General features: G+C 50.1%; 8 protein-coding genes across 9 annotated transcripts; 6 read left to right on the top strand and 2 right to left on the bottom strand.

Annotated features, from left to right (window-relative positions):
- Positions 1 to 1,901: 1,901 nt before the first annotated feature.
- On the bottom strand, positions 1,902 to 2,934 carry LOC117893916 (mediator of RNA polymerase II transcription subunit 4). Its single transcript, XM_034800698.1, has 2 exons — positions 2,626 to 2,934; positions 1,902 to 2,545 (listed from the first exon to the last, which is right to left on the bottom strand). Exons 1-2 carry the CDS (start codon positions 2,860 to 2,862, stop codon positions 2,012 to 2,014), a joined length of 771 nt encoding a protein of 256 aa, XP_034656589.1. The 5' UTR covers positions 2,863 to 2,934; the 3' UTR covers positions 1,902 to 2,011.
- A 167-nt stretch (positions 2,935 to 3,101) lies between these two features.
- On the top strand, positions 3,102 to 11,018 carry LOC117893908 (protein KIAA0100). Its single transcript, XM_034800686.1, has 10 exons — positions 3,102 to 3,260; positions 3,330 to 3,456; positions 3,525 to 4,058; positions 4,124 to 4,402; positions 4,469 to 4,612; positions 4,681 to 6,767; positions 6,829 to 7,309; positions 7,372 to 8,410; positions 8,464 to 10,571; positions 10,637 to 11,018. Exons 1-10 carry the CDS (start codon positions 3,208 to 3,210, stop codon positions 10,697 to 10,699), a joined length of 6,915 nt encoding a protein of 2,304 aa, XP_034656577.1. The 5' UTR covers positions 3,102 to 3,207; the 3' UTR covers positions 10,700 to 11,018.
- A 1,233-nt stretch (positions 11,019 to 12,251) lies between these two features.
- LOC117893909 (trafficking protein particle complex subunit 11) lies at positions 12,252 to 26,210 on the bottom strand. 2 transcript variants are annotated; one of them, XM_034800687.1, is made up of 10 exons: positions 25,224 to 26,207; positions 24,934 to 25,164; positions 24,428 to 24,868; positions 23,972 to 24,370; positions 23,494 to 23,904; positions 23,200 to 23,390; positions 13,466 to 13,980; positions 12,622 to 13,392; positions 12,372 to 12,566; positions 12,252 to 12,293 (listed from the first exon to the last, which is right to left on the bottom strand). In XM_034800687.1, exons 1-10 carry the CDS (start codon positions 25,961 to 25,963, stop codon positions 12,264 to 12,266), a joined length of 3,924 nt encoding a protein of 1,307 aa, XP_034656578.1. In that variant the 5' UTR covers positions 25,964 to 26,207; the 3' UTR covers positions 12,252 to 12,263. The 2 variants fall into 2 exon arrangements, with proteins under 2 accessions (XP_034656578.1, XP_034656579.1); XM_034800688.1 differs by lacking the exons at positions 12,252 to 12,293; positions 12,372 to 12,566; positions 12,622 to 13,392; positions 13,466 to 13,980 and adding an exon at positions 22,920 to 23,027 and having other exon boundaries at positions 25,224 to 26,210.
- Positions 15,261 to 16,074, top strand: LOC117893921 (trypsin alpha). Its single transcript, XM_034800703.1, has one exon. The coding sequence runs from the start codon at positions 15,261 to 15,263 to the stop codon at positions 16,047 to 16,049; it is 789 nt and encodes a 262-aa protein (XP_034656594.1). The 3' UTR covers positions 16,050 to 16,074.
- LOC117893913 (trypsin) lies at positions 16,110 to 17,345 on the top strand. The gene has a single exon (XM_034800694.1). It carries the CDS (start codon positions 16,242 to 16,244, stop codon positions 17,247 to 17,249), a length of 1,008 nt encoding a protein of 335 aa, XP_034656585.1. The 5' UTR covers positions 16,110 to 16,241; the 3' UTR covers positions 17,250 to 17,345.
- LOC117893914 (trypsin alpha-3) lies at positions 19,194 to 20,130 on the top strand. Its single transcript, XM_034800695.1, has one exon. It carries the CDS (start codon positions 19,286 to 19,288, stop codon positions 20,069 to 20,071), a length of 786 nt encoding a protein of 261 aa, XP_034656586.1. The 5' UTR covers positions 19,194 to 19,285; the 3' UTR covers positions 20,072 to 20,130.
- Positions 21,160 to 22,088, top strand: LOC117893917 (seminase). The gene has a single exon (XM_034800699.1). The coding sequence runs from the start codon at positions 21,178 to 21,180 to the stop codon at positions 21,925 to 21,927; it is 750 nt and encodes a 249-aa protein (XP_034656590.1). The 5' UTR covers positions 21,160 to 21,177; the 3' UTR covers positions 21,928 to 22,088.
- On the top strand, positions 22,174 to 23,118 carry LOC117893915 (trypsin alpha). Its single transcript, XM_034800696.1, has one exon. The coding sequence runs from the start codon at positions 22,309 to 22,311 to the stop codon at positions 23,080 to 23,082; it is 774 nt and encodes a 257-aa protein (XP_034656587.1). The 5' UTR covers positions 22,174 to 22,308; the 3' UTR covers positions 23,083 to 23,118.
- Positions 26,211 to 26,466: the final 256 nt, after the last annotated feature.

Genomic DNA, 26,466 nt, shown 5'->3' with positions numbered 1-26,466 from the left:
AATTCTGAAGAAGATACAGAAAATACGGATCCAGACCAATCCAGACATAGAAAATAATTCGTCTATTCAGCTGGCTCCGAGAGCCAGTTGACAAAGTGAATGAACGCTCAATCGGCCCGCGTCACCTTAATAGTTCATACACCATGAGTCACTATCGATAGAATATCCCTCACCAGCTATTTTCCTACATATGATAACACTACCCGACAAAATTGAACTTTATTTACGCTTCGAACCAAACCGACTTTTTCTGATGGATTGAGAGATTGCTTGCAGTAAATTTTGATATTCTAAAAATATGATGAACACATCTAAAAAGTATCCCCAAACACTTTGTGGTGGAAGGCAACTGTAGAACATAGAAAGACTGTAGCTCTCCTATTTTTTTATACCCGGTACTCGAAGACTGAATATATGTAACGCACAGAAGGAAACGTTTCCGACCTCATTAAGTATATATATTCTTGATCAGCAACAAAAAAACGCTAAGGTAGAGATGTAGTTCTGAGTGCCGGGTATAAAAGCTGTGACGCGTAAGAAGCGTCTTACACGTCCCTTCTCGTTTTTAAACCAGGTACTCGAAGAGTAAATAGGGTATATTGTATTTGTGCACATAACGGTTGTATGTAACGCACAGAAGGAAACGTTTCCGACCCCATAAAGTATATATATTCTTGATCAGCATCAATAGCCGAGTCTATGTCTGTCTGTCCGTCTGTCCGTCCTGATGAGCGCCTAGTACTCAGAGACTATAAGAGCTAGAGCCACCAAATTTTGCATCCATACTTCTCTATGCTCACACTGTTACAAGTGTATTTCAAAAATGAGCCACGCCCCCTTCCGCCTCCGCAAAGGGCGAAAACCTCCCAAATCAACAATTTTGAAGATAGCAGAAAACTAAAAACGCCATTCCGTAGGGAATGACAATATCTATCAGATCACCAAATTGGGATACGATTGGATCATTATTATAGCCACAATGAAGAAATAAATTTGCAGTGGCCAAACCCACCCCGTCCCGCAGCATTCACACTCTGCTTCGCGCTGTTTATGGCCTCTGCCCCTGACACTTCTCTGACTCTGCCTATGCCTCTGCCGCGACTCTGCAGTGTGTGTCTATAGGGGAGGGTGGCGAGCTAAAGGAGCGTGTTGGCTTGAGCAGTGTTGTTGATGTAGATGACAGATGAAGAAAAAATGTAAAATTTGACAAATAACCGCTAAGTTGCAGATGTAGTACTGAGTGCCGGGTATAAAAGTTGTGACGCGTACGAAGCGTCTCACACGTCCCTTCTCGTTTTTTTAAATAGTAATTCTTACAGGTTTCTGCGCAAAACCGTTGCCAGAAAACAGTGGAATTTTTATCCCCCGGGAATATATAAACCAGTGGCACAAATATCTCCTAAATTCTCTTAACCATTACAGGCATTTAGGTAGGAGAGGTAATTTTAATTAATTCATTAATTTTCCTTCTTTCCGCACCACATAGACAGTCCAAAAGGGAGATAGCAGCTTTAGCTATCGAGAACAGAGTGCGTTGTAGTATAAAATAGAGTTGCGTGTCGAACTAACTAACTGACTATCTAACTATGTTATGTTAACATGTATATTAACAATGATCGTATGGTAGAATCGAATCCAGAACAATCTAATTTACGATCGGAATCAGCGGGTAATGCCTATAACTTCCTATTTATTTCCGTCTTTAAAAGTATATCCAAACGATCTCAGCACCTCGCCTACACCACATACTCACTACTCTCACACCAACCCAGCCTGCGGTATAGGGTGTGGATGGGGTCTTGGGGAAAAGCAGTCATTGAGCACCCCTCCAACATCACAGCATCGAATAACTCTGGCTTGGGGGTCTGGTAGCTGGAACAGCAGTCGGCCAGTCGGTTAAATTTTCTTTAATCCTATGATCGTTATTGGGTTTATTGAATACCTACTAACTAGTTGTACGCTATATAATATAAGAAATTATAATAATTTATCTGCTGCCCTTTCTGCACTCCTATTGTGAGTCGCTCGAGCTTGAGCTGGAACTGTCGGTGGACATTACTTCCACATCATCTTGAGCACGTGTCTCCAGCGCTACCGAATTGCCAGAAGCCCCCATTGTCATGTGCAATTCCCCAAGATTCCAGTTGAATTGGTTTTGGAAGGCGTTCGGCACTTCGCCAGCTCCTCCGCTGCCGGCTCCACCAGGGCCAGATAATCCGCGATGAACATCTGGTGTGAGTCCGCTGTTCTGATGTGGTACCGGACCGCCATTTAGGTTTTGATCTGACTTGCCAAGTAAGCCATTCCGCATCTCAATATCGGTGGGATACGGGCGACGCAGATCTCCGATGCACCACGTGAGGGGAGCGCTAACTGCGTTCGCAGAGCTGATGCGGTGGGCGTATTTGATGAGCTCCTCTGAAGAGACTGGTCGCTTGTTGGCCTGGTTAATGCTAGCTAGTTTTTGACGCGCTTGGAAAATAGCTGTGGAGAGTATAAGTTCGGCATCCTTAAGCGACTTCTGTAGCTTTTGTATTTCCCGGTCCTGTTCAAGTGGAGCAGAGGAAAACAGAGAACAAATCAGGCACCGCACGCTAATAATCTTTAAATATCGATTGGACTTACGTGCACCTCCACCTTGGCACGCAACTTGTCCATGGCATCCTCCACTTTTGCCTGCTCCTCGGCCAACTCAAGCATTTTGCGAAACTCCTCGTCTTTGGCCACCAACAAATCAAGCAAGTCACCGAGCTCCGTGCTGGATATCTTTTGGTGCGCCTGCTCGATCAGTTCCTTTGCGATCATTTCGATGTCGTCGATTTGCAGAAGCAGACGCTCCTTGGTACTTAAGTGGAACGACATTTATATGCCCGCTCTTTAGATTTTCAGCAATTTTGCAAAATTTGTTTACTTTCGACTAGTGATGATACCAATAAATCGATATACATTCATTGTGATTCGACCAGTCACCAGACCAAAACCAACGAGTATATTTTTCTCGTTCTCACTGCTACGTTTTCCAATCAGACCATCTCTTTCTTTTTTTGCGAAACATTGACAGAAAAACATCGATACCATCGATAGTGTTATCTCTTACCGACCAGCTGTATCATGTTTGATAAATAAATAAATTTAATAAATAAACCTATAACCGGACCACTCAACTTCAAAATTATATTGTGGCACTATGGTTATTGAGCCATAAGCATGATGATTCGTATGCTAATATTCTGCTTTTTAATTTTTGTCCTGGTCTATTGGTAAGTGCAACGTCGCGCCACCGGCCCTGACCGACCCGACCTATTTTTACACACTTTTCTGTTGATTAGGATATTGCCAGCGGGAATTAGCTGGTATTTGGTAAAGCGATTTCGGGTCAGAGTACGAATCGGGCGCATTTCGTTTCCCTACTTGTCACTCAAGAATGTTAACATCCAGAAGAGTGGATTCGGTGTGGTAAGTCGATTTCGATCAATGATTCACACATCCATACTTTTGTAATATTTATGATACCGTGTCTCTAGCAAATCGAGGAGGTATGTCTTCGCAGCAGTTTCTTCACAACCGAGGTGACCAAGCTGCTGTCCATCTACATCCGTGACATACGCATCAACAAGGACATACCGAGACGCCACTATGAGGGCAGCGTTGATTTCGTTGAGACCCTCAATACGCATAGGGATAAGGAGGGCGCGGCCAAGGGCGTGCCTGATTTTCGAGAGTCCAAGGTTCCGGCCAGTATCATAACCTTTGCCCAGTTCATGGCCGTGCACATAAACAACATTTCGGTGGTTCTGATGAACAATGATTTTGACCCGGGCTGGTTCATACATGCCACAGCAAAGGAGCTGCATCTAGATGGCAGCATTGTTCAGAACGCCCGAGTTTTGCTCGTCAATGCGGCTCTGAGCGAAGCGCAAGCCAAAATGCTAAGGCATTGCAGTTCCCGTCGCCAGTCGCTGGAGAATCTCAACAACATTCGGCCGTGTCTGGGCGAGGTGAGCTTTGACGTGACCCTGGATGCTTCACTCTTTGCCCAGGGACCACTATCCATGGATGTAAGTAGACCGTATACCTTTGGGTATTGCTTAGCTTTCTTCTATATGATAAATTTCCTCGACAGACGCTGAGTCTGGTCATCAACAATGCCAAATCCGTGATACACGGAGGACTTTATGACTTCCTCAGTGAAGCCAAGGAAAGAACAACGCCTGGCCAGCCGTCCAAGCGCCTGCAGGACGCCTTCAAGCCGTCTAAGAGCTCCGCCTACGACAATGACAACTACGAGAAGCTGGCCCCGATTATACCAAAGAACTTTAATTTTAGCATCAAAGCGGCCACCTTTTCGGCAGTCAAAGAGAACTCGCAAAACGATTTCAGCGCCAAGCTGCAATTGTTTCACGTAAGCAGTGCAAAGCCCAAAATCATTAACATTTGAGATTGGCGTTATATTTCTTATTTATTGCAGATTACCGGAAAATTCAACTCGAGCGTGAGGGACGCGAAGACTTTGCTGCCATCAATGCTGGCCAAGCTGGTGTTCAAGCACTTGGACATTGATACCAAATATGAGAAGCTTCTTTTTGTCGAGCAGTTCACCATAGACTCTGTGGCAAGTACACTGTGGAAATTGAAGAGTGTACAAAATCTGTAAATGAACCATCTCTGTTTGCTTTTTAGCTGGAGGAAGACATCTTCAATCTGTATGTGAAGCTAAAGACATTCCAAATTATCTACAACCACAGCGAGATCTATGACTTTGTCAACAACAATTTCCTGGCCCGCCAGCGCTCCAGTAATCAGCAGCAGGTGCATCCCCTGCAGCTTATGCACAAGCAAAAGTCCCTGCCCGATCATCTGTACCTGGACAAGGCAGCGGAAAGTTGCCTGCGAGAGAAGCAGCGCCGAGAGGGCGAGAGCAGTGGCGTTCTGGAGTGGATTATGCAGCGAATTGTTGTCAAAGGCTGTGCAGAGCTGTTCAATGTGTCGCTGCTAATGAAGCTGGAGGACGAGCACATAGCCATGAGCGTCAGCCACACGCGGTTCCTGCTGGAACAGATCGAGGAGAAGCGCAGCTCCTTCTATGGCAATAAGTTTCTGAATTTGCTCCTGAACCAACGTCAATGGAGCATGGAGCTAATGGTGGAGACGCTGTGGTCCAATCTGGGCAACTCAATTAACGACACGAACAACTTGAAGAAGACCCACTCGCCGGGCTCCCCGTTCTTTCTGGGCGTGAGCCTCGTCAAGCTCTGTTCGTATGCAAACACCACCAAACTGGACATTTCGGTTCACACCTTTCGCACGGAGTACAGCATGCAGCTGGCGGAGTTTGTGGTCAAATCTGTGGAGTGCCTGCGCCAGTACAGGGGAATGGAGCCAAGGAAATCCCCCGAACAGCAGCCCCAGCCAATACGTGAGCATTTGTCGCATTCCGAGCCATCATCTACCTCGTTGCGAGTCTCTGTCAAGATCAAGGACATTACGGCCTACTTTGTGAACCATCACAATGTCTACGTGCTTGTCAGTTTCTCGGAAATCAACCTGACGCGGTCGCAGCTCTTCACCACGCTCAAACTGGAGGAATTCCAGATGGCCATAATGCGCTCCATGACCGCCTCTTCGTTGTGCCTCACAGACTTCTCCGATGTATTTGCCACCTGCAAGATGATCCGTCTGGAGCATGAACAAGTACCGGGCACGCTGGGAAATCTGTCAATTTATATACCCGGCAACACGGAGGCCATGTGGAACTCGAATCTGCACATGCACTTGCTCACCTTGGTGCGGGATATGAAGGATCTAAAGGCGGAGCTAGCCTTGCCAGCGACTGCCGCACAGACTCCGCCGACTCCGCAGTTACACCAGGGCGGCCTTGTGATTGAGTTATCCGCAGAGCGTAGCACTATCTTCGAGCTGAAGCTGTCTGAGCGTCATTCGGTGCAGTTCTTTGTGGAGGGTCTCTTCTTCAGCCACAAGGAGCGGCACATCATCTATGCGGAGAATGTTTTTGTCAAGATCGACGATCAGCACATCTTCACGGTGAAGGAACTGGACATGCAGTCGTTGCCTCGCGTAGAAGCCTTAACCCACGAGCGTCTCAACTTTCCTGGCTTTCAGCTGGCCTCCAACAGGGTATGGGTCACGACAATTGGCTCCTTTAAGGCCATATTTCCGTATGACCACGACTTTTACAATGCCATCAACAGCGAGTGCGTGTCCCACTTCAAGTGGCTTAAACTGGTGCATAACTACAAGAAAAAGCCCTTCACCGTGGACTCACCGCTGCCGAGTGATTTGGTGATCAAGATCAAAGAGTTCCTGCTGGAGATCAGCGACGATCCGTTCGAGGTGAAGCTACGCGACAACTACGTCCTGTTGGTCGACGAGTACCTGGAGAGCCTCAAGCGCAAGTCCCTGTTCGATAAAAAGATTGCCGAGCTATGCTCTGAGAGGCTGCTCGTTCCCGCTGGCACCATCGAAAGCCTTTATGCGAACCTGGTGAAAAAGAACTCGGAAATTTATATCCAGCGCTCGAAGAAGATCCGGGAGAGTGGTCCCGTGCGCACCCGCCTGCTGGCCTGGATAATGACAGACGTGGAGATCATGGCCATGGCAGACACCTCCATACACGGCTACGACAATGTAACACGCACCATGCGCGAGATCGACCACGAGAGCCCCTGGCCAGAGGAGGGACTGGAGTTCAGCACGCTCTGGTGTCGTGGCGTGAACATAAGCTGCTCAGAGTGGAAGTTCATGCTGAGGTAAGAGTCAATCATATCTTTCCATTCATATTTCTTCTAAAATTGATCTTCTGACTCGCAGGGACTTTCCGCAGCCAATGTTCTACGTCAAGAGCATGCGTCTCTACGGAAATTTGTGTGGAGCCGAGCAAATGGGCTCGAAGCGGGCCAAACGTGATGTCCATATTGAGGTGGGAGATCCCTTTGGGACGAATGTGATTCAACGCAGCATGCCCTCGCTGAAGTTCTATCACGACTTTGACTGCGAGCTGGAGAGCTGTAGCTATGCCTTCGGAGCCTGCTGGGAGCCCGTGATGGCGCAGTGCAATCTGAGCTTTGAGAAGATCTCGGCTCCCTCGAAGGACCCCTCTCCACCGCTGCCGTTCTGGGATAAGTTGCGCCTTCTGCTGCACGGTCGCTTGACTTTGATTGCCAAGCAATTTACCATTCTGCTGCATGCCTCGCTAGATCCCTACAACACCACGGAGGAAATGGAGCTGACTTGGAACAATTGTGGCATAGTCTTGACGAATGCAAAGATTATGTTCAAGGGTGAACTGAATGTGAGTGTCAGACCAGTTTCTGTCTCGAGTTTCTCTAGTTTCGAATGCCAATATTATTACAGGTCACGGTACGAACAGCCTCCCGCTATGACGATTGCCGCCTGCTTCATTTTCCCAACCTAAAGCTGACGGTGAAGCTGAATTGGGTCTGCCTGGCCAATCCGAATGACCACCATGCTGTGATGCCCTGTGCCCCGGACAAGTTGCCCGAGTACTCGAGCAACCAGGTGCACGACTCGTTCCGTGCCTTTCGATCGCTGAATCTAAACATCTGGATATCGTTTGAGACCAAGCCAAAGCCCGGCGATGATGTGGAGATCGATATTCCGAGTCTGGTGCTTTACGGCAGCACCCTGCGTTGGTTCGAAAGCCTCCAGCTAATACTTTCCGGCGTGACACGGCCCACGCGACGCGGTCCTGTGTTCAACAATGTCAGACCGAAGAAGAAGCCACTGAGTCGCCACTACAAGAAGGCCAATCTGCAGATGTGTCTGCACAAATTTCAGGTGCTCTACTGGATGTCCCATGCCCTGCACAAGGGCTTCCAGTTGAACGGCAGACGGGTCTCATTCAGCTCCGAATACTGTCTGACACTGAACCCCATTGACGATGGTCTGATCCACAGACCGCGTGCGGACTGGTCCACGGTCTACATGAACTGCGAACTGAACGATGCGGAGATCTGGCTGAAGAGCATTGTAACCGAGAAGATGGACAGCAGCTCAGAGAACCTGGCCACTGCTGCGGACGCCTTCAAAATAGTTCGCTTCTACTTCCTGAGCGTGGCCAAGGTGTCGTATGGACGCGAGGCCCTGATGCCCATCACGGCAACCACTTCGGATGAAGATGTGAAGGCAAAGTCTACGACACCCACCCACAAGCTGGTTGTGTACGACTTAAAGGGCGCTTGGACCAAGAGTAATCGCGACGTGGCCTTTGCACTGTTCGACTCCTTCATGAAGTCGCAGAAGCTGAAGAACAATCTCTCCACCGAAGCGGTAAAGAGCTACCGAAAGGAGGGCGGAAATTCGGCCATGATGAAGCACAAGCGAAGCGACAGCACCATCACGCTGTCCAACACGAGCGCCGAGGTCCTGCCAAGTGAGTAGTAGTCCGGCTAGATATTGGAGTCCGCTGACCGATCTACATTTCAGTTGCCAATGCAAATACATCGCTGAAGAAACCACCAGCCCAGATCCATGCCACGGCTATGCTTCAGCAACTTATTGCTGAGGCAGACCACAAGTTTAACGTTTACAGTGACGACCACAGCACGCAGTCCAGGGAACTGCAACTGCAGGGGCTGCAGGCGTGCGCCTCCCAGGACGTGATACACGAGAACTGGTCTATTAGCTTGGTCAACTCTCAGGTGCTGCTGAAGGGCTGCGAGACCTCAGGCTATGTGATCATCAGTGCCGCCAAGGCGGAGATACTGCAGCGAGAGCATCGGCCTGTCTGGCGGGATCGATCGCTGATCTCTAAGACCACGTGGAAGGGCCTGCTGGAGTGCATGCAGTACTATGCGACAGTCAGTGCGGGAGACAACAACTCCCTGCTGGAAAAGGAGATTATGTGGCTGACGGTGGACAACATACAGGACAAGGACGAAACCGTGATCAACAATTTGCCGGAGGATATCTCCCATTTGGTGGGCAGCGGTCGTAGCGTGGGCGGAGTGGTCTCCGAAACAGTCGGTGCCTTCCTGAGCGACAATTCGGGCGAGGCTCAGCCCGTGCAGCTGCAAAGGATCGTGTCCAAGTGCAAATGCGAGTTCTTCTACGTGAGCTATGGAGATGCCATCGACCCCAACAGCATCACAGAGGTGCCGCCGCCCCCATCGGAGGAGCTGTTGTCGCCCTGGGAGAAGCAGGACGATCCGGTGGACGCGTTTACTTTGATGCATCACGACCTGGATGTGTGCACCAACTCGCTGCAGTATGCCATGATCCTGGACATTGTCAACAATCTTCTGCTGTACGTGGAGCCGCAGCGCAAGCAGGCAGCCGAAAAGCTGACCAGAATGCGCTTCCAGCTGCAGCTGCACTCCACGGAGGATCAGAAGCGGCCCATTCAGCAAAAGCAGACGGTGATCAGGAGTCTGCTGATGAAGATCCGCTCGCTGGAGAAGGACATACACATGATCAGCAAGGAGCGCATCGAGGAGGGCGACACCCTGGAGCTCCGACTGGACTTTGACCGCGTCCAGCAGCAGATACGCGAGAGCAAAGAGGAGCTCAACACGTACAGCGAGGACCTCGACATGATGCTGCTGTGCTACAAGGAGACGCAGCTATCGCAGCTCAGCAAGATATCGAATGTGCGGGCCGACGAGTCCGTGACCATGGTGCGGGCCAACGAAATCTGCTTCAAGCGCGCCCAGTGGCGGCTCACAGAGACCGATGGTCAGATTGGCATAGCCGATCTGGTGCTGAGTGCATTTCTCTACACGAAGAAGTCGAAGAGCGACGATTCGGTGGAGCACCTGCTCGAGCTGGGAAACATACGCATGGAGAACCTGTTGCCACGTGAGATTTATCGCGATGTTTTGCTGGCTACTGAGATACAGAAGGACATGCCCGTGGACACCCACAAGCGGGTGCTACGAATCTTCTGCCGGGAGAAGGCTCCCGTCGGGGGCATCTCTGTGAAGGAGCACTTTGAGATTAACGTAGCGCCGATTACCATAGCCATCACTAAGAAGTTCTACAGCACGATGCTGAAGTTCTGCTTCCCAGATCGGGATGCGTCGGAAACGGAGGTCATCGATGAACTGGACGACAACGCCTCCACAAGTTCGGCATCCACAACGAATTTACAAGCCAAGTCTTCGTCGTCGTCTGCGTCCTCGAAGCGCTCGGGAAAGAGCAAGAAGAGCGTCAAGGATTCCGAGTTCTATGTGAAAATCGAGAAGGACGACGTGGAGAAGATGAAGGAGCGCGCCGAGAAAAACAAACTGTTCATCTACATCAAGATACCCGAGGTGCCGGTTCGTGTCAGCTACAAGGGCAATAAAGAGAAGAATCTGGAGGACATCACAGACTATTCCCTGGTGATACCCACTCTCGAGTACCATAATGTGACCTGGACCTGGCTGGACCTCTTGCTGGCGATGAAATCAGTCAGCAGACGTGTGATCTTTTCGCAGGCCATCAAACAGAAGCTGCACATCCACCAACGTCAGCCGATTCTATCGGCCGGCGAGCGGGCCACCCCGCAGGAGGCCGAGGACAAGGCTAAAATGCTATTTGGCAATCGCCTGCTGGTAAGTCCCGGTAAAGACCGATCCAATGATTTATCTTAATACTACATCCATTTCCTTCTATACAGAACGAGAGCCGGAATCAGAAGAAGAGCGGCGGCGTCTTTAAATTCTCATCAAGCGGAAAGTGATGCCAAGGAATTTGACACCCGGTGTAGTTCCTATATCGTTGGAATATAGTGGAAATTTATTGTAATGTACGTTCAAAGGATGTACGAAAATACATATGTGCAACTCGGTTCTGACAAATCAATCCAACCATAGAACAAGAATGTCGAGTGCGTCTTGGCCCATTAAGAGATTAAAATATACATTATACACTACAATCACGCACTCAGACATACACAGAGACTCAAGTATTATGCTATGTAAATCTATAAACCTATAAATATTTGTGGCTATTTATGTGTTTAGTGGGTAGCCATTTAAACCACCGTCCTCTTAAAACCCTGAAACCCTTTCACTTTCTTTTGAACTGAATATCTGGAATGGTTTCCACATAAGTATAAGCCCCTCACAGTACTAGTGAAACATCATTACAAACCTAACGAGAAGAGACGTGTGAGACGCTTCTTACGCGTCACAACTTTTATACCCGGCACTCAGTACTACACCTGCACCTTAGCGGTTATTTGTCAAATTTTACATTTTTTCTTCATCTGTCATCTACATCAACAACACTACTCACGCCAACACGTTCCTTTAGCTCGCCACCCTCCCCTAGAGCAGCACACTGCAGAGTCAGGGCAGAGACGCGGCAGAAGCAGAGACGTGTCAGAGGCAGAGGCCACAAACTGCGCGAAGCAGAGTGTGAATGAGAGAATGTGTAAAACAAAAATATAAGCTGCGGGACGGGGTGGTCACTCCCTACGGAATGGCATTTTTAGTTTTCTTTTATCTTCAAATTTGTAGATTTGGGAGGTTTTCGCCCTTTTTCGGGGGCGGAAGGGGGCGTGGCTCATTTTTGAAATACTCTTGAAAAGTGTGAGCATACAGAAGTATGAATGCAAAATTTGGTGGCTCTAGCTTTTATGGTCTCTGAGATCCAGGCGCTCAACAAGACGGACGGACGGACGGACAGAAAGACATCGCTCAATCGACTCGGCTATTGATGCTGATCAAGAATATATATACTTTATGGGGTCGGAGACGTTTCCTTCTGTGCGTTACATACATTCACTTTGTGCAAAAATACAATATACTCTATTTACTCTTCGAGTACCGGGTATAAAAATGGGGATCTTCCACAGAAAAATCACCGACAATTACAAACATCAATATAAAGTTGAATTCTTGTCTATAATAATGTCTGACCTGCCTACAGCAATCAGATCTGGTGTGCATACTTTTATGGTGTTTAATTTTAAGTATAGCTGCAATTTCCATTCCTGCTTCCATTTTCTAGGATTTCTAGGAATTGGTTGTGTATTAAACTTAAATGCTTAATATATCTGACAATGTAATTCATTATTGCATATGCATCAATCAAGCACTGTGTTCCCCGGCCAACATAACAATGAGGTAGCAGCAGAAATGTTTATACCTTTTTAGAGCCCCTGTAGAGGACGACGGTGTAAATGGTCCACTCAATAGAGGATTAGGTGTAGTTTAATTGTATAGATACTCGTAGCAATGATGTTTTAAACTTTAAAACTTAAAGCTACCTGCATCGCTCTTCAGCTCATTACTGTGCCTCTACTTGGTGGTCTGCTGCTTTAGTGGTGGCTGTGGGAGATTGGAGGAGAGACAGGCAGGCATTAGAACAGAAGAAGACCTGCCATAGAGCAGGCTATGAAAACTTACCAGAACAAAGACACGCTTAGGGAGCGCCCGCAGCACCAGTTCGTCGAGCAAGGCATTGTGAATGTCGTTCTTCTGGGGATCCGCCTTGCTGTTGTACTCCAGGCTGAGGACGGGCAGCTCTTGCCATCCCACCTGAAGAGGATACAGATTGTAGACCAGCTCCTTCTCATCATAGGCCATTATGGAGATGTCCAGCTGGGAAAGATACTCAATCAATCTAGGAACAACATTTTCTGTAGATGGTCCTCACCTGCTTGTGACCGGAACAAATAAAGTTGTCCGCCTTGCTGATGCTCAGCGTGGCGATGAGGTGGAGCACATGAGTCGTTGGATTCTTGATCACCACCTTGAACGCCATTGGCATCTTAACGAACATCTTCTCCTCGATGGTGCAGTAGATGTTCAGAGGCGGCTCTGCTATGTCGAGACCACTGATAATAAACTTGGACTCGTTCTCCTCCTTGGCATTGGCTCTGCGCCATCGTATACAAAATACCCCGAAAACAGGGGCTGGTGACGGGTTCTCCTCCAGTGTATAGATGCCCTTGATGAAGCCCCGGCAATGGCCAGTTCCCTGCACCGCTTCCAGCGCTTTGTTGTAAACAACGCGAGTGGTCCTGACACCCTCCATTGTAGGGCCTGTAGGCGCACCATCCTCAGCAAGCTTCGCGTCTTCCGAATGCAAGGAGCTGCTCATTGCGGCCGAGTTGCTATTGATGATGGTCATGGTTGTGGGAATCTTAGCCACCAAGCTCTTGCTCATGTAGGCGCTGATTCCGGCAGGCGGCGTAGGTGCAGAGGTTTCCTCGCTGTGGCTCTTCGGAGGACGCCTAATGAACTTGCTGGATGTCACATTGCCCTCCAATTTTCCACGCTGATCCAGGTCCCGGGCAGTCGTCCAGTCCTGCGCTTTGGAGTTCGTGCGCAGCACTATCACACTCTCCAGCTGGTCCCCGTTGTTGTACTTGTTGGTGTACTTCTTCCGCTTAAAGCTGTAGTTCGATTGCACTAGGTTGTGATCCTGCATGGAGAGTGCAAGTGAGTGAAAGAACATCAACCAGAGACAGCTTTTATCTAGCCAAGGGTGTACTTACACATATAAAGAAGCTATCCAGTATCTCGACTTCATCGACGGCCAGCACCTCCGTGTTGGCCCGCAGCAGAAAGTTTTCTCCGCGATAGACCTGGTTCAGTGGCTTTCGGTTGAGTGTGTAAAAGCGGGCACAGAACTTGAAGTCGCTGTAGCATCTCACGGTCACCGTGTCGACGCGCGACTTTCGCAGCCGCGTCTCGTCCAGGTACTCGATCTGTACCGGCGATATGGCCGCCAGGCTGAGCGCTATGCTCTTGACATCGTGATCGGGTGTCGACTCTGAGCTGTTGGGCGCCGTGCTGGGTCTGGCTCCAGCCGCCCCACTGCTCCCTTCCCCTCCATTGTCCACATCCAACGTATAGCTGAGCCTTTGCTGCAGCTTGATCTCCGTCTCCGCCATGCTGAAGATGTAATACGTGGCCGTGTTGCTGCTCTGCCCGGACAGCTCTCCCACATCTATTTGGATTTGGGTGTGCAGCTTCTGACGACCCGGAGAGATGTCCGTGGTGAGGAATACTAAGAATAAAAGAGCAATAAATATAAGTATTCAAATAGTGCTTCCTAAATAACATACAGAGTTCCAACCGGTACGGATCACGTAGCATTAAAAGCTTTAATTTATATGGCGTTGCTCAATGCATTGTCCACTGTACCACAGACTGTACTATACCAAGCTTTTTTAAATCGCGCACCTAATTATTATTATTTAAACATTTTAATGTTTTGGAGGAGGAACGTTGTGTGACGCGCTGGAACGCGTCACAACTTTTATAGCCGTTGCTCAGTCAGTATGTACAGTATGTCAAAAGTTGTGACGCGTTCCGGCGTCTCACAACGTTCCTCCTGTACATACATATGTACATATACATATGTTAACCTCGACCCCTCCGCCAGAGCCACACACTGCACGAGGCATAGTGTGCAAGCGAAAGAGAGTGAGCAGGAATTGGAAGGATGATGAAAGGGGTGGGTGGGTGTTAGCCACTGCAAATGCATTTCTTTATTCTGGCTATAATAATGATCCAATGTGATCCTTCTTCATACATATGATAGATATAGACATTCTCTACCGAACTTAGTTTTTTGTTTTCTCGTATCTTCAAAATTTTAGATATCAGAGATTCATTGGTTTCTGAATAAACAAAATTTTAATTTGTTTTTTTGCATTAATATAAAAAGAACATTTTAATTAGGTGCTCAGGGTCTTTATAGCTGGTTTTCGAACACTTTAGAGTTATGTTAATTCCAGTGTACCATCATTTATTGGTAAAGAGTGAGACAACTGTGTTGCCTTAAAACTACATATGTATTTATTCCTTAACTGTCGTCTGGAATCGATAAATTTGTTTAGCTGAGTAAAAACCACGCTTTAAACCTTATCATAGTTCTGAACTGAAATGAACTGTACACCTACTGGTATATATCAAACTGAACATACTCTAGTTATTAATTTACTATTTCGCTTACTAGCTTAGCAGTACTCTTATATTACTCTTATATTACAGACGGGCGTTACTTAAATGCCGTAGCGTTCACTTGTAAAGTAAACAAAAATCAAGAGGTGACGGCGACGCATCGACGACCGTTCACTTCCTACTCGAACGAAGTTCATTGCTGTGTGCAAACAGGTGTTTTTTTGTAAGGTGGATACGGAGCTGCTGTTGGTGGCTGTTACTGGCTGTTGGGGAAGGTCAGTGCGGCTCCGCTCTATAAATAATTGTAGAGTGGTGCTGGGTGCCCCAGTCGAGTGCAGTTCACATTACAAGCAACACCGACAGACAGACAGATAGAACGAGATGCGCGCTGGTTTCCCGCTGCTGATTCTGCTGGTATGCGGCACGGGTGTGACGGGAGAACTCTTGTTCGAGGCGATCGACCTGCAGCGGAGTCCACGAGTTGTTGGCGGCCACCGCAGCAAGGTGCGGAACCAGCCGCACATGGTGAACATTCGAAGAAATGGAAATTTTGAGTGCGGCGGCTCCCTGGTGACCCCGCACTGTGTATTGACGGCCGCTCACTGCCTTGTGAACGGGCAGCCGGAGGAGTTTGTGGTGCGCGGAGGCGTCACGTTTCTCAGCGACATGCGACATGCGCGCCACGTGAAGCACATCCTGCTGCCCTCGGCCTACAGCCACTCCACACTGAACCACGATGTGGCGCTGCTGCAGCTTCAGCAGCCCCTCAAGGAGCCGATCGCCAGACCCATCAGCCTGGCCATCAGGTCGCCACGGATCGGCTCGTTCGTCCGGGTCTCCGGCTGGGGCCTGACGGACGAAGATTCCACGCACCTTCCGAATCAGCTGCACAGCGTCCACGTGCGCGTCATACCGCGACAGGAGTGCCAGAAGCTGTACGGCAGGTATCGGAACATCACTGAGAGCATGTTCTGTGCTTCGGTGCCGGGCCATAAAGATGCCTGCTCCGCCGACTCCGGCGGACCTGCAGTCAATGCCAATGGCCATCTGGTGGGTGTTGTCTCCTGGGGCAAGGCGAACCGCTGTGCCCATGTGGACAGTCCCGGGGTGTACTCCGATGTGAGCTTCTTATCCGGATGGATCACGGATACCATGCGGCGACACTGCTAGGGTAGACAGGGGATTATCCCCAAGCCGATGCCGCCGATCATTAAATAGTTTTTCGCAGCCCTGAATGGGCTTGGCATAACGACGTCACCTTCCTCCAAACACCATCTCAAGAACAAGAACTATTGATACTCTGCCTCCCATTGTGGGAGCAATATTTGCACAGGTGTCGTGCCGCAGCTTGTTTTCGGCGAAATGCGAAGAGATAAAAGCCGGGGCAAGGTCACCGCCAGAGCAGTTCACATCGAGATGCGTTGCCGCTGGGAGTATCTGATCGTGGCTGTGCTGCTGCTGGCCGTGCTCGCCGAGATGAGCCAGGCGGCACAGGCCAACCAGGCAAGGAGAAGATTGAGAAACGGAAACGTCCGCAGACTGGCGGCGAACAGGAGTCAAGCTGTGGCCAAGAATACCCAGACAAGAGCAGCTGTAAAAAAGGGCACCTCTGTGGCAAAGAAGGGCACCTCTGTGGCAAAGAAGAGCGCACCGAGCAAGGCAACAGCGAAAGCGACACCCGCCAAGATCCAGTCGAAGATTGTCGGTGGCACCACGACTACCATCAGCACAGCGCCGTACCTAGTGCAGGTGCGCCGCGGAACTAGCCTGTGCGGCGGCTCTTTGGTATCCGTTCTTTGGGTACTTTGCGCCGGACACTGTGTGAAAGGATACAGTGCCTCGCAGATCCTGGTGCGTGCAGGAACCACCACTCTAGACGGCAGCGATGGCGTGGTGCGGTCCGTGGTCTTTACGGCCGTGGCACCCCGTTTCACGTCCACGAAGATGAACATGGATGCCTCATTGCTGAAACTGAACGAAACCATGACGGGCACCAACATTGCTACCATATCGATGGGATCCTTCGTCCCCCGAGCGGGCTCCAAGGTGCGCATCGCGGGCTGGGGGCTTACCAGTGAGGGCGGCAGCACTTCCAGTACGCTGCGGGCTACGCAAATCACAGTGGTGAGGCAGCGTGTCTGCAGGCAGGAATACGGCAGCTTGGCCTCCATCACCAAGTACATGTTCTGCGCCCGCGGCAGGAACAAGGATTCATGCAGCGGCGACTCCGGCGGTGCAGTCACCAGAGGTTCAACGCTGCTGGGCATTGTATCATTTGGCTATGGCTGCGCCCGGTCCGGATACCCCGGCGTGTATACAGCTGTGGCCCGAATCCGAACATGGGCCAACCGCATAATGTCGAACAATTGAGATCCTAAATCTAAAGAGTCAGCGAACCGAAATCCTACAATAACAAGTCTACAAGACAAGGCTGTTGCTTAACCCATAAATAAATCCAGATATAAACCACACCACACTCCACTCCACGCCCACTTTTTGATACCAAATCGGAATTCAAAGACGGCACACGTCACAGATCACATTACTAATAAAAGCCTAGAACCAACAACTGGCTTAAACAAAGGCTTTTCGCCTTGAGTTTGTACAGAAGTCCAACTAAATATAGGTATAATTTTTCTGTAGATAAACTTGTCAGTTGAAGGTCTAGCGAATTCCAAGCTATAACAGCACGAAGTGGGCGATTCTACATCAATATTTGTATATGGCACGTGTGCCGATACTGTTTGTACACTCGCTTCAGATCTCCTCAAAACCAAAAGATGCCATTTACCAAGCAGATCAAATCAGATGTTATTCTTCCTGACATATGTACATATATAAAATAATCAAATTTAAACGAGAAGGGACGTGTGAGACGCTTCTTACGCGTCACAACTTTTATACCCGGCACTCAGTACTACATCTACACTTTAGCGGTTATTTGTCAAATTTTACATTTTTCTTCATCTGTCATCTACATCAACAACACTGCTCACGCCAACACGCTCCTTTAGCTCACCACCCTCCCCTATAGACACACACTGCAGAGTCGCGGCAGAGGCAGAGTCAGAGGCAGAGACGTGTCAGGGGCAGAGGCCATAAACAGCGCGAAGCAGAGTGTGAATGCTGCGGGACGGGGTGGGTCTGGCCACTGCAAATTAATTTCTTCATTGTGGCTATAATAATGATCCAATCGTATCCCAATTTGGTGATCTGATAGATATTGTCATTCCCTACGGAATGGCGTTTTTAGTTTTCTGCTATCTTCAAAATTGTTGATTTGGGAGGTTTTCGCCCTTTTGCGGAGGCGGAAGGGGGCGTGGCTCATTTTGAAATACACTTGTAACAGTGTGAGCATAGAGAAGTATGGATGCAAAATTTGGTGGCTCTAGCTCTTATAGTCTCTGAGTACTAGGCGCTCATCAGGACGGACATACGGACAGACGGATAGACAGACAGACAGACATAGACTCAGCTATTGATGCTGATCAAGAATATATATACTTTATGGGGTCGGAAACGTTTCCTTCTGTGCGTTACATACAACCGTTATTCGCACAAAAACAATATACCCTATTTACTATTCGAGTACCGGGTATAAAAAGATCTGCGAATATTTGTAACAGAGTCTCCGTCTAAATATTTTCGTTTGCTTGTTAAATGTTAAGTATCGTTTGATTCCTTATGCTTATTCGTATCTCACCATTTGTTAGTCTGTAATACGTTTTAATATAAAATCTAACATATATATGTAATTCTTTTCTATCCGCTATTCTGACAATTAGACTTAGTGGCAAACAAATCAGCAGTTTTGTCTAAACAATTAAATGGATTTACTGGGTTTTCCCTATTTAATTTGAAGAACAAAAAATGTAGATAAATATAAGGAACTTTTCATCATTCGTCTCTTCAAAATTCTGGCTCTAATAAATATCCTTTCGTCTGCAACATCACAATTATAGTCATTAATTGTGGATGGAAACTTGATCGCTTTAATTCAACTCAAGCACACACACTTGATGTGCATTATGATAGTAGCAGACTTTCCGAACACAAGGTTTATATACCACTACATCCCTAAAGATCCTTTGGTTGATTTGGATAGACAGACTTGGCTAAATCGTCGCCGATATATAATATCGCCAAGTGCTTGCTTCTGTGTGTATGATAATTCGGTTAAGTAATATTTATGGGTCACAAATATTTAAAGTAGATAAATCTATCAAATACAGAATTTTGTTCTGACTTCCGCCCTCCCACTCTTCCGAACTCTTCCTGCTCGAATCGTAAATTGTTGCTCGAACATTTGTGCAAATGTTGATCCCTCGTTTCGTCAGATTTGATTTGGATGCTGTGATATAAAAGCCGATTTTCTAGCTTCGCCAAGTGTTAGTTGGTTATCCGCAATGTTTGTCCGCTGCCTGGTTTCCATGATGCTTCAGTTGCTTCCCATCCTGGGAGTCCTAACATTGCAGGGGGTTTCCGCTGGCGGTGCCGACAGTATCCAACCCCGCATTATTGGGGGTCAGGTATCGAGCATCAAGGAAGAAAAGTATCTGGTGCAGGTCACAACGTCCACAGAGATGTGCGGGGGCTCGCTGATTCAACCCAGGTGGGTGATCACGGCGGCCCACTGCGTGTACAGAAAGAACAAGGACGATCTGAAGATATACGGTGGAGCGTCGAACCAGGCGGGTCCCTATGCCACCATCCGTCTGGTGGACTTTGTGGCCATTCGTCCGGACTTTAGCATGAAGACACTCCACATGGACGTGGCCGCCCTACGGCTGCAGTCGGCGATGGTGGGCGCTAACATCCAAACCATTGCACTGGCCTCGCAGCCCGTGCCACCTGGAGCGATAGTGAAGGTGTCCGGCTGGGGCTCCACCAGTGCCACCTCCTCGGACACAGCCCTACGAGTGCACAGTGTTCTGCTGCCCGTGTGGTCCAGGTCCTCCTGTTTGGCCGCCTTCAAAGGCATCCATGGTATAACCCGCTCCATGATGTGCGCCTCGAAGCCATATAGGCGCGACTCGTGCGATGGCGACTCCGGCGGTCCGCTCGTCTTCAAGGGCCAACTGGCTGGCATAGTGTCGTTCGGCTACGGCTGCGCCTCGGCTCTGCCCGGCGTCTACACCAGCGTGCCCACAATCCGGGAGTGGTTCCTATACATCGTGAAGCTGCATTCCTGAGCACTCGTATGCTCACAGTATTCCTAATAGCCAATAAACTTCTTTAGCTTTTATCAAACACCATCGACACTCAATTTACTGGGGAATGCGGCAGCCGAGCGTTGACACCGCATAAAAGCTGCGACTCGATGATCCGAAAATGAAAATGTTCAGACTAGTGGCCTGTTTGGCGCTTCTTGGCCAGCTCCATGGGCTCTCCTTGCCGCAGCTGGTCAAAATCTTCGGCGGCATCGAGGCTCCCATCCAGGGGTATCCTTTCCTGGTGAACCTGCGGCGAGGCGGTCGCTTCATTTGCGGCGGCTTTTTGGCTACGCCCAGCTGCGTGATAACGGCAGCCCATTGCCTGCAGGGGCGTCACCGCCAGCTCTACGACTTGACTGTGTCCGCACAGCAGCAGTGCCTGGGCGATGGGTCGGCGTCCGACGATGTGCGCCACGGCTGGTTCTCGTTGGTTTCGCCCCACTACCGGCCGTCGCACGGTGTGGACTCGGATGTGGCCATAATCAGGCTGAGGCAACCTTTCAACATTCCCAATGAGAGTCTGCCCAAGATTGACTTCAACGAACTGGGAGAGAAAGCGAATCTCACAGTCTTAGGCTGGGGCATGACAAGCAACTATGGACACCACTGGAACCAATGTCTACAGGCGGCACACGTGGGGCTGGTGCCGCAAACCGTGTGCCGCGTCGCCATGAGGCACCCCATCACCAGCAACATGCTCTGCGCCATTGGAGAGAATGGCAAGGACGCCTGCCAGGGCGACTCCGGGGGACCCCTCCTACAGTCAGGCCGTCCCGTGGGCGTTGTTTCCTGGGGCTATGAGTGCGGCGGTGGCTTTCCGGGCGTGTACACCCGCCTCAGTAGCTCTCCCATCAAGCTCTGGCTCCAGAGCCTCCTCTCCCGCTACTGCAGAGTGTAATCCAGTAGCGTCACCATCGAAATAAATTAGAGTTAATCTCTTTGGTGCACCCATTGTATGGCAGCCGACTAATTCGATTATAATCACTTGAGAAATTGATTGATTGTGGGTTGCGATGGGTCAGACGATCAGCTGACGATCAGAGGCTCCACAGTCTGAGCACGGCATGGAGTGGCTGTGGCTGTGGATGCTCTGCATCGTACAAACCGCGATGGCTTTCGCTTCCAGTGGACCCCGCATTGTGGGTGGCAAGGAGACGAGCATCGCACAGGTGCCGTACCTGGTGTATCTTCGGCAGGGAGGTTTCTTCCTCTGCGGCGGCTCTCTGCTCTCGCCCACCGTCGTGCTCAGTGCGGCGCACTGCGTGTATGGGGCCCAGCCCGAGGACTACACGGTCCACGCCGGAGCCAGTCGACTGGACGAAGCCGCGCCCGTGGTTCGCGGCGTAGCCAGCTTCCGGCTCGCGCCCAGCTACTCGCCCACCAATTTCGACATGGACGTGGCCATGCTGCAACTGAGGGAGCCCGTTCCCCTCTCTGAAGGCAGAGTGGCTACCATTGCTGCATGCCGCAACCCACCGGAGAGCAATGCCTATGCCAGGATCAGCGGTTGGGGAGTGACGCGCGAGAACAACCGAGAACCCGCCGTCCAGGTTCGTACGGCCATGGTGCGGATGCTGCCCGGCGCAGAGTGCCGGCTGTCCTATGCCGGAGTGGCCAAGCTAAGTGATTCCATGATTTGCGCCTCGGTGCGCGGTCTAAGGGACTCATGCTCCGGCGACTCGGGAGGTCCGCTCGTGTATCGCGGTCAGGTGTGCGGCATTGTCTCCTGGGGATTGGGCTGCGCCCGGCTGGCCTACCCGGGAGTGTACACCAGTGTGGCCAGTGCCCGAGTGCGCACCTTCATCGAGAAAACGTTGCAGGAGATTGGCAGCTAGCTTTGCTGATTCTCATATCCCCCCCGCAAGGTCAGTAACGTTTTAGAGTTGTGGGAGCGAGTAAGCTCTAGCCGGGCTTCAATTTCAATTCGAATTCCATTTTGCTGATGAGGTCGTCGCGATAATCCAGACAAAATGGTTTGATTAAAGTAATTATTATTTGCGCAATAAAATAATGTGTGTGCGGTTGCTCTGTAATGAGTACTTCCTAAAAGACCCCACTCCCATACAAATATAAAGCAAAGCAAACAGACGCGCGCCCCGAGTCGGAACTGGAAGCTGTGTGCACAAGTGAGCAGCTGCTGCTCGACAACACAGCCGCAAACACTCGCCTTTTCTGTGTGTAAGCGCCGGGCGGGAACGCTTCTCCGATGCCAACAGATGCCAGTGGCGCTCTGGCACCACCTGCTCCTGCTTCTGCTTCTGCTACAGATCTGTCTGCTGACAATTGTCGCGGCCAACAACGAGGCCAACGGGCGTATTGTTGGCGGTGTTCCGGTGGACATCGGTACCGTGCCCTATCTGGTAAATCTTCGCATTGGCGGAAGCTTTATTTGCGGCGGCTCGCTGGTCACAGCCACGCACGTGGTCACGGCGGCGCACTGCGTGAAGGGAGTCGGAGCCGCCAGGATCCAGGTGGTGGCTGGGACCACGCGACTCACGGATCCTGGCGTTAGGAGCGACGTAGCCAAGGTATACACTCCCAAGGCGTACAGCAGCCGCACCCTGCACACAGACGTCGCTGTGCTGAAGCTGAAGACGCCTCTGACCGGGCCGAAGATAGCTACCATCGAGCTGTGCAACTCCAGCTGGAACGCCGGTGACTTGATCAAGGTCTCCGGCTGGGGACTAGTCTCGGAGCGCAGCAAGAGTGTCTCCGCGCAGGTGCGCAGCGTGGACGTAGCCCTGATCCCTCGCAAGAGCTGCATGAGCCAGTACAAGCTACGGGGCACCATCACAAACACCATGTTCTGCGCCTCCGTGCCGGGCGTAAAGGATGCATGCGAGGGAGACTCGGGCGGACCCGCCGCCTACCAGGGCCAACTGTGCGGCATCGTCTCGTGGGGTATAGGCTGTGGGCGCCGAAACTCACCCGGCGTCTATACAAGTGTCAAGACTGTTAGAAGTTTCATCGACAAGGCATTGAGTATGTAAGCAAACCCAACCCAATAAACCTTCTAAGCACACGCATTCTGGAACAGATTCGTTGTCTAATAGATACCCCAATCCCCCCTTACAATCTACTCGTAGCATGGAAAGTGTTGCACTCACCGCTATTCCTTAGGGCACCAGGCACACTGATGTGTACACCCACATTCATCAGGTAGACATTGAAGGGATTGCATATGTTTATCACAACTGGATAGTACTCGTTGACCAGCATTCTCGGGGCGGCCGCTGGCTGCCCGTCCACGCCATTGGCATGCCCATGGCCGAGGTGTGTTTGCGTGACCAAATGGAAGCTGCAACAAAAACACATGTTCGGTGGAGCATTAAATGATGGATTGTGGCATGCAATCGTCCGGAAATCTACTTCAGCTTCCGGTACGAATCGGTTTGACCTACGTGGGCGCAATATAGCAAATGGGATTGATCGTCACGTTGTCATCGAGATCGCGACTGCGCGTGTGGTGTCGAAACGGCTGGCGTGTATAATTGGAGCTGCACGTGAGCAGGGCGCCAATTTGATCGGTTCCCATTAAAGCCTCAACACGGACAATGCGCAGCTGGGTGTTTTCGTGGAATTGCTGTGCTTCGGTGCTGCAGAAGAACTGATAGTAAGAGCCTGGCTCCAATATCATGTTTTTCTCGAATGCCTTCGGCTGATCCACAGGTCCCCGCTGAGCACGCAGCTGCAGGAGATGGGGAAAGCTGAAATACTTTTGCGCCTCCAGTTTGTAGTTGTTCTGGCTGTTTCCGGCATCGGCAAGCACCACATGGAAGCTCCGTATCCTCAAAGGTACGTCTGTTAGCACACTAGAGAGCAGTTCGAAAAACAATTATGAAACTAATTATTTCCATTGGAATTGGAGCCAGCACTCACCGGACTATGAGCTGCAGCTGCAGCACATCGTCGTTGTTCAATTGCACTCGCTCGAATGTGGCACACATCTCCACGACGTCGCTGACCTTATCGAAATCGATTGGAATGGGAGATTTCACGCTGGACAATGCACTGGTCCACAGGGACGTAGACTCTTCGGTTAATTGAGTTCTGGGCATTGGGGGCATACCCTGGTAGACCTGCCAGAGGTTATCCAGCAGCAGGAGCCGATCTTTCTGCTCGCTTTGATGGCGCAGGGACAGCGCTTCAATGCTGCACGCTATGTAGTCCGCCACGGAGGCTGAGAGTAGGGCACACCGCAGGGTCTTTAGCAAGACGTCGGTGAAGATAGTCGACCACTTCTCTTGGCGATAATCGGGCAACATAAGCGAATACAGACTGAAATAAACAGCATTCAAATATATGTAGGTACTCATTCACGCATTCAACACTCACGTCAAAGCCTTGGCATGATCGCCACTTTGTAAGTACTCCTCGGCCATGTCAATGGCTAGTTTCTTTCTAAACCTGAGGCACTTGTAGATCTTGAACTGCGCCATGGCCTGGCTTAGTAGAGCTATAATGCCCGCTGAATGGTTGTAGCCGCGTTCCTGTTCACACAGATGCACATTGGCCTGCTGTTCGGCTACAAGATCACCCGTTTTCACGGCCCGTATGCCAAAGAACTCGGTGTACAGCGACAAAGGGTTGGGGTTGTTCGTTGCCTGCGCTGCCTCGCCTGAGTCGAGCAACGCGGCAAAGGCTTGCTGGGCGGCATCGCGTCGTTTCATCACATACTCGGCTGACTTGTGGTAATAGATGCCGGGATGCTGAGTCTGCAGAGCAGGCAGTCCATTTTTGATGGCCTCACAAAACAGCTCGGCAAACACAGAGTTTCTGCAAAGAATGTTTGCACCTGCAAGTACTCTTATATGTAGAATCGAAATAATTATCGTTCTTACTGCGTGCTTAGCCAGGCATAGTGCTCAAAGGCCAAATCCTTGAACCCCACGCGGGTCTTGCACTTCTCGACATGACTGTTGAACTGGGTGATGGCATCCCGTGGGGTCTTCAGCTTAAACATGAGCCGACAGATTTTGTAGTTGAGAAACCCGGCCAGGGTTTTGAACTCCACGCAATTACTATCGTTGCTGCGTATCTCGACCAGAATCGCATAGGCTTGGATGTAGTGTCTGCGAGGGGATGAATTTGATTTGAGGCAAGTGAAACCTAGGAAACTAAACAAACTTACTTCTGGGCGGTGCTAAAGTCTTGCCGCATCTCCGCCACAAAGCCGAGCTTGAACTGGTGCCGTATCTTGAGGGTAGTATGCGCAGCCGACAGCTGGTCTCGATGATTACGTATTCTCTTGGACATCAGAGCGTAGTAGGACTGGGCCATGTCCAGGAATGCGGACTCCAAGCGCAGCGTGTAGCCCATGAGGTGCTCCGTGTGGGGCAGTATAAATAACATTTTGCTGGTTATGCCGCAGGCTGAGGTCAAACTTGCAGCTCGCTCGGCGGCCAGCAAATCATCACCTGGAGGAAGCGGCGCCGCCTTCTGCAGAAGCACCAGGCACAGTCGAGTGTTTCGCTCTTGGAGAGCATTCTTTAGAGCCTGCACAGTGCCCGCACACTGCACCTGTTTCTCCGTCCATTGCTTATCATTCCACTCCATGTCCTGAAACAGCACCACCACAGAGGGCAGCACATGCAGGTGCTTAAGCATCCAGTTCCGCTTCAGTATGCCCTTGGGGTGGTACCTTTCGTAGGAGGCCCGCTTGGGCTTTGCCACTGGGAACTCATAGTTCGGAGGCAGCAACTTGTACTGGACCGCAGCGCGATCCGCCGCTTTCCGTTGCAGACTCCCGCTAAACGCCTCCCAGATCGCCTTGTGTACGCCCTGACGCGCTGTGTCCAGGCCGCAGAATCCAATTAGTGGCTGGGGGGTCACGAGCAACTCCGACGGCAGAGCGGTGGCATCAAACGTCATAGTTTGTGATTGTAGTTTACTGCCCTTCCTGCCTCAAGGCTGCTCGCGAATTACAGTAAGTGCTAGCTTCACGTGTTGCACCGACTTATACCACTGCTAAAATGTACTTTCAGGACTTTCAGGACTTTCAGGCTACGTCCGGCCACAGGGCTCCAATTTCTTTTACAGTTTTTATGCAAAAAAGTGTAAATAATAGCCGCACCAGAAATCAGCTGGACGTCGATAGTCGATAATCTTTCCATGCCCACTCACGTAACGTTGTATGCTATTTTTGTTAGTTGACCTTTTTGGTATTCAACTTATTTGGAAAGACTCCAGCCAGAGAACAGTTTGATTGAAAAATCGGATAAGCCAAGTAATATTAAACAGAACATCAAAAGAGAGGAAAATTATAAAAGATTTGCGGCATTTTAGCCGTATATTTTGAAAATAGAAGGTATATTTTTGAGGGTCGTGCGGTATATTTGATCGATAAGGTCCGCGGGCACACTGCCTACGTGTCG

This window comes from Drosophila subobscura, chromosome J (assembly GCF_008121235.1).
Source record: "Drosophila subobscura isolate 14011-0131.10 chromosome J, UCBerk_Dsub_1.0, whole genome shotgun sequence".
NCBI classification, from domain to species: Eukaryota; Metazoa; Arthropoda; class Insecta; order Diptera; family Drosophilidae; genus Drosophila; species Drosophila subobscura.
The sequence above is the reverse complement of the archived record's forward strand: the minus strand, read 5'-3'. Positions and strand labels throughout refer to the sequence as shown.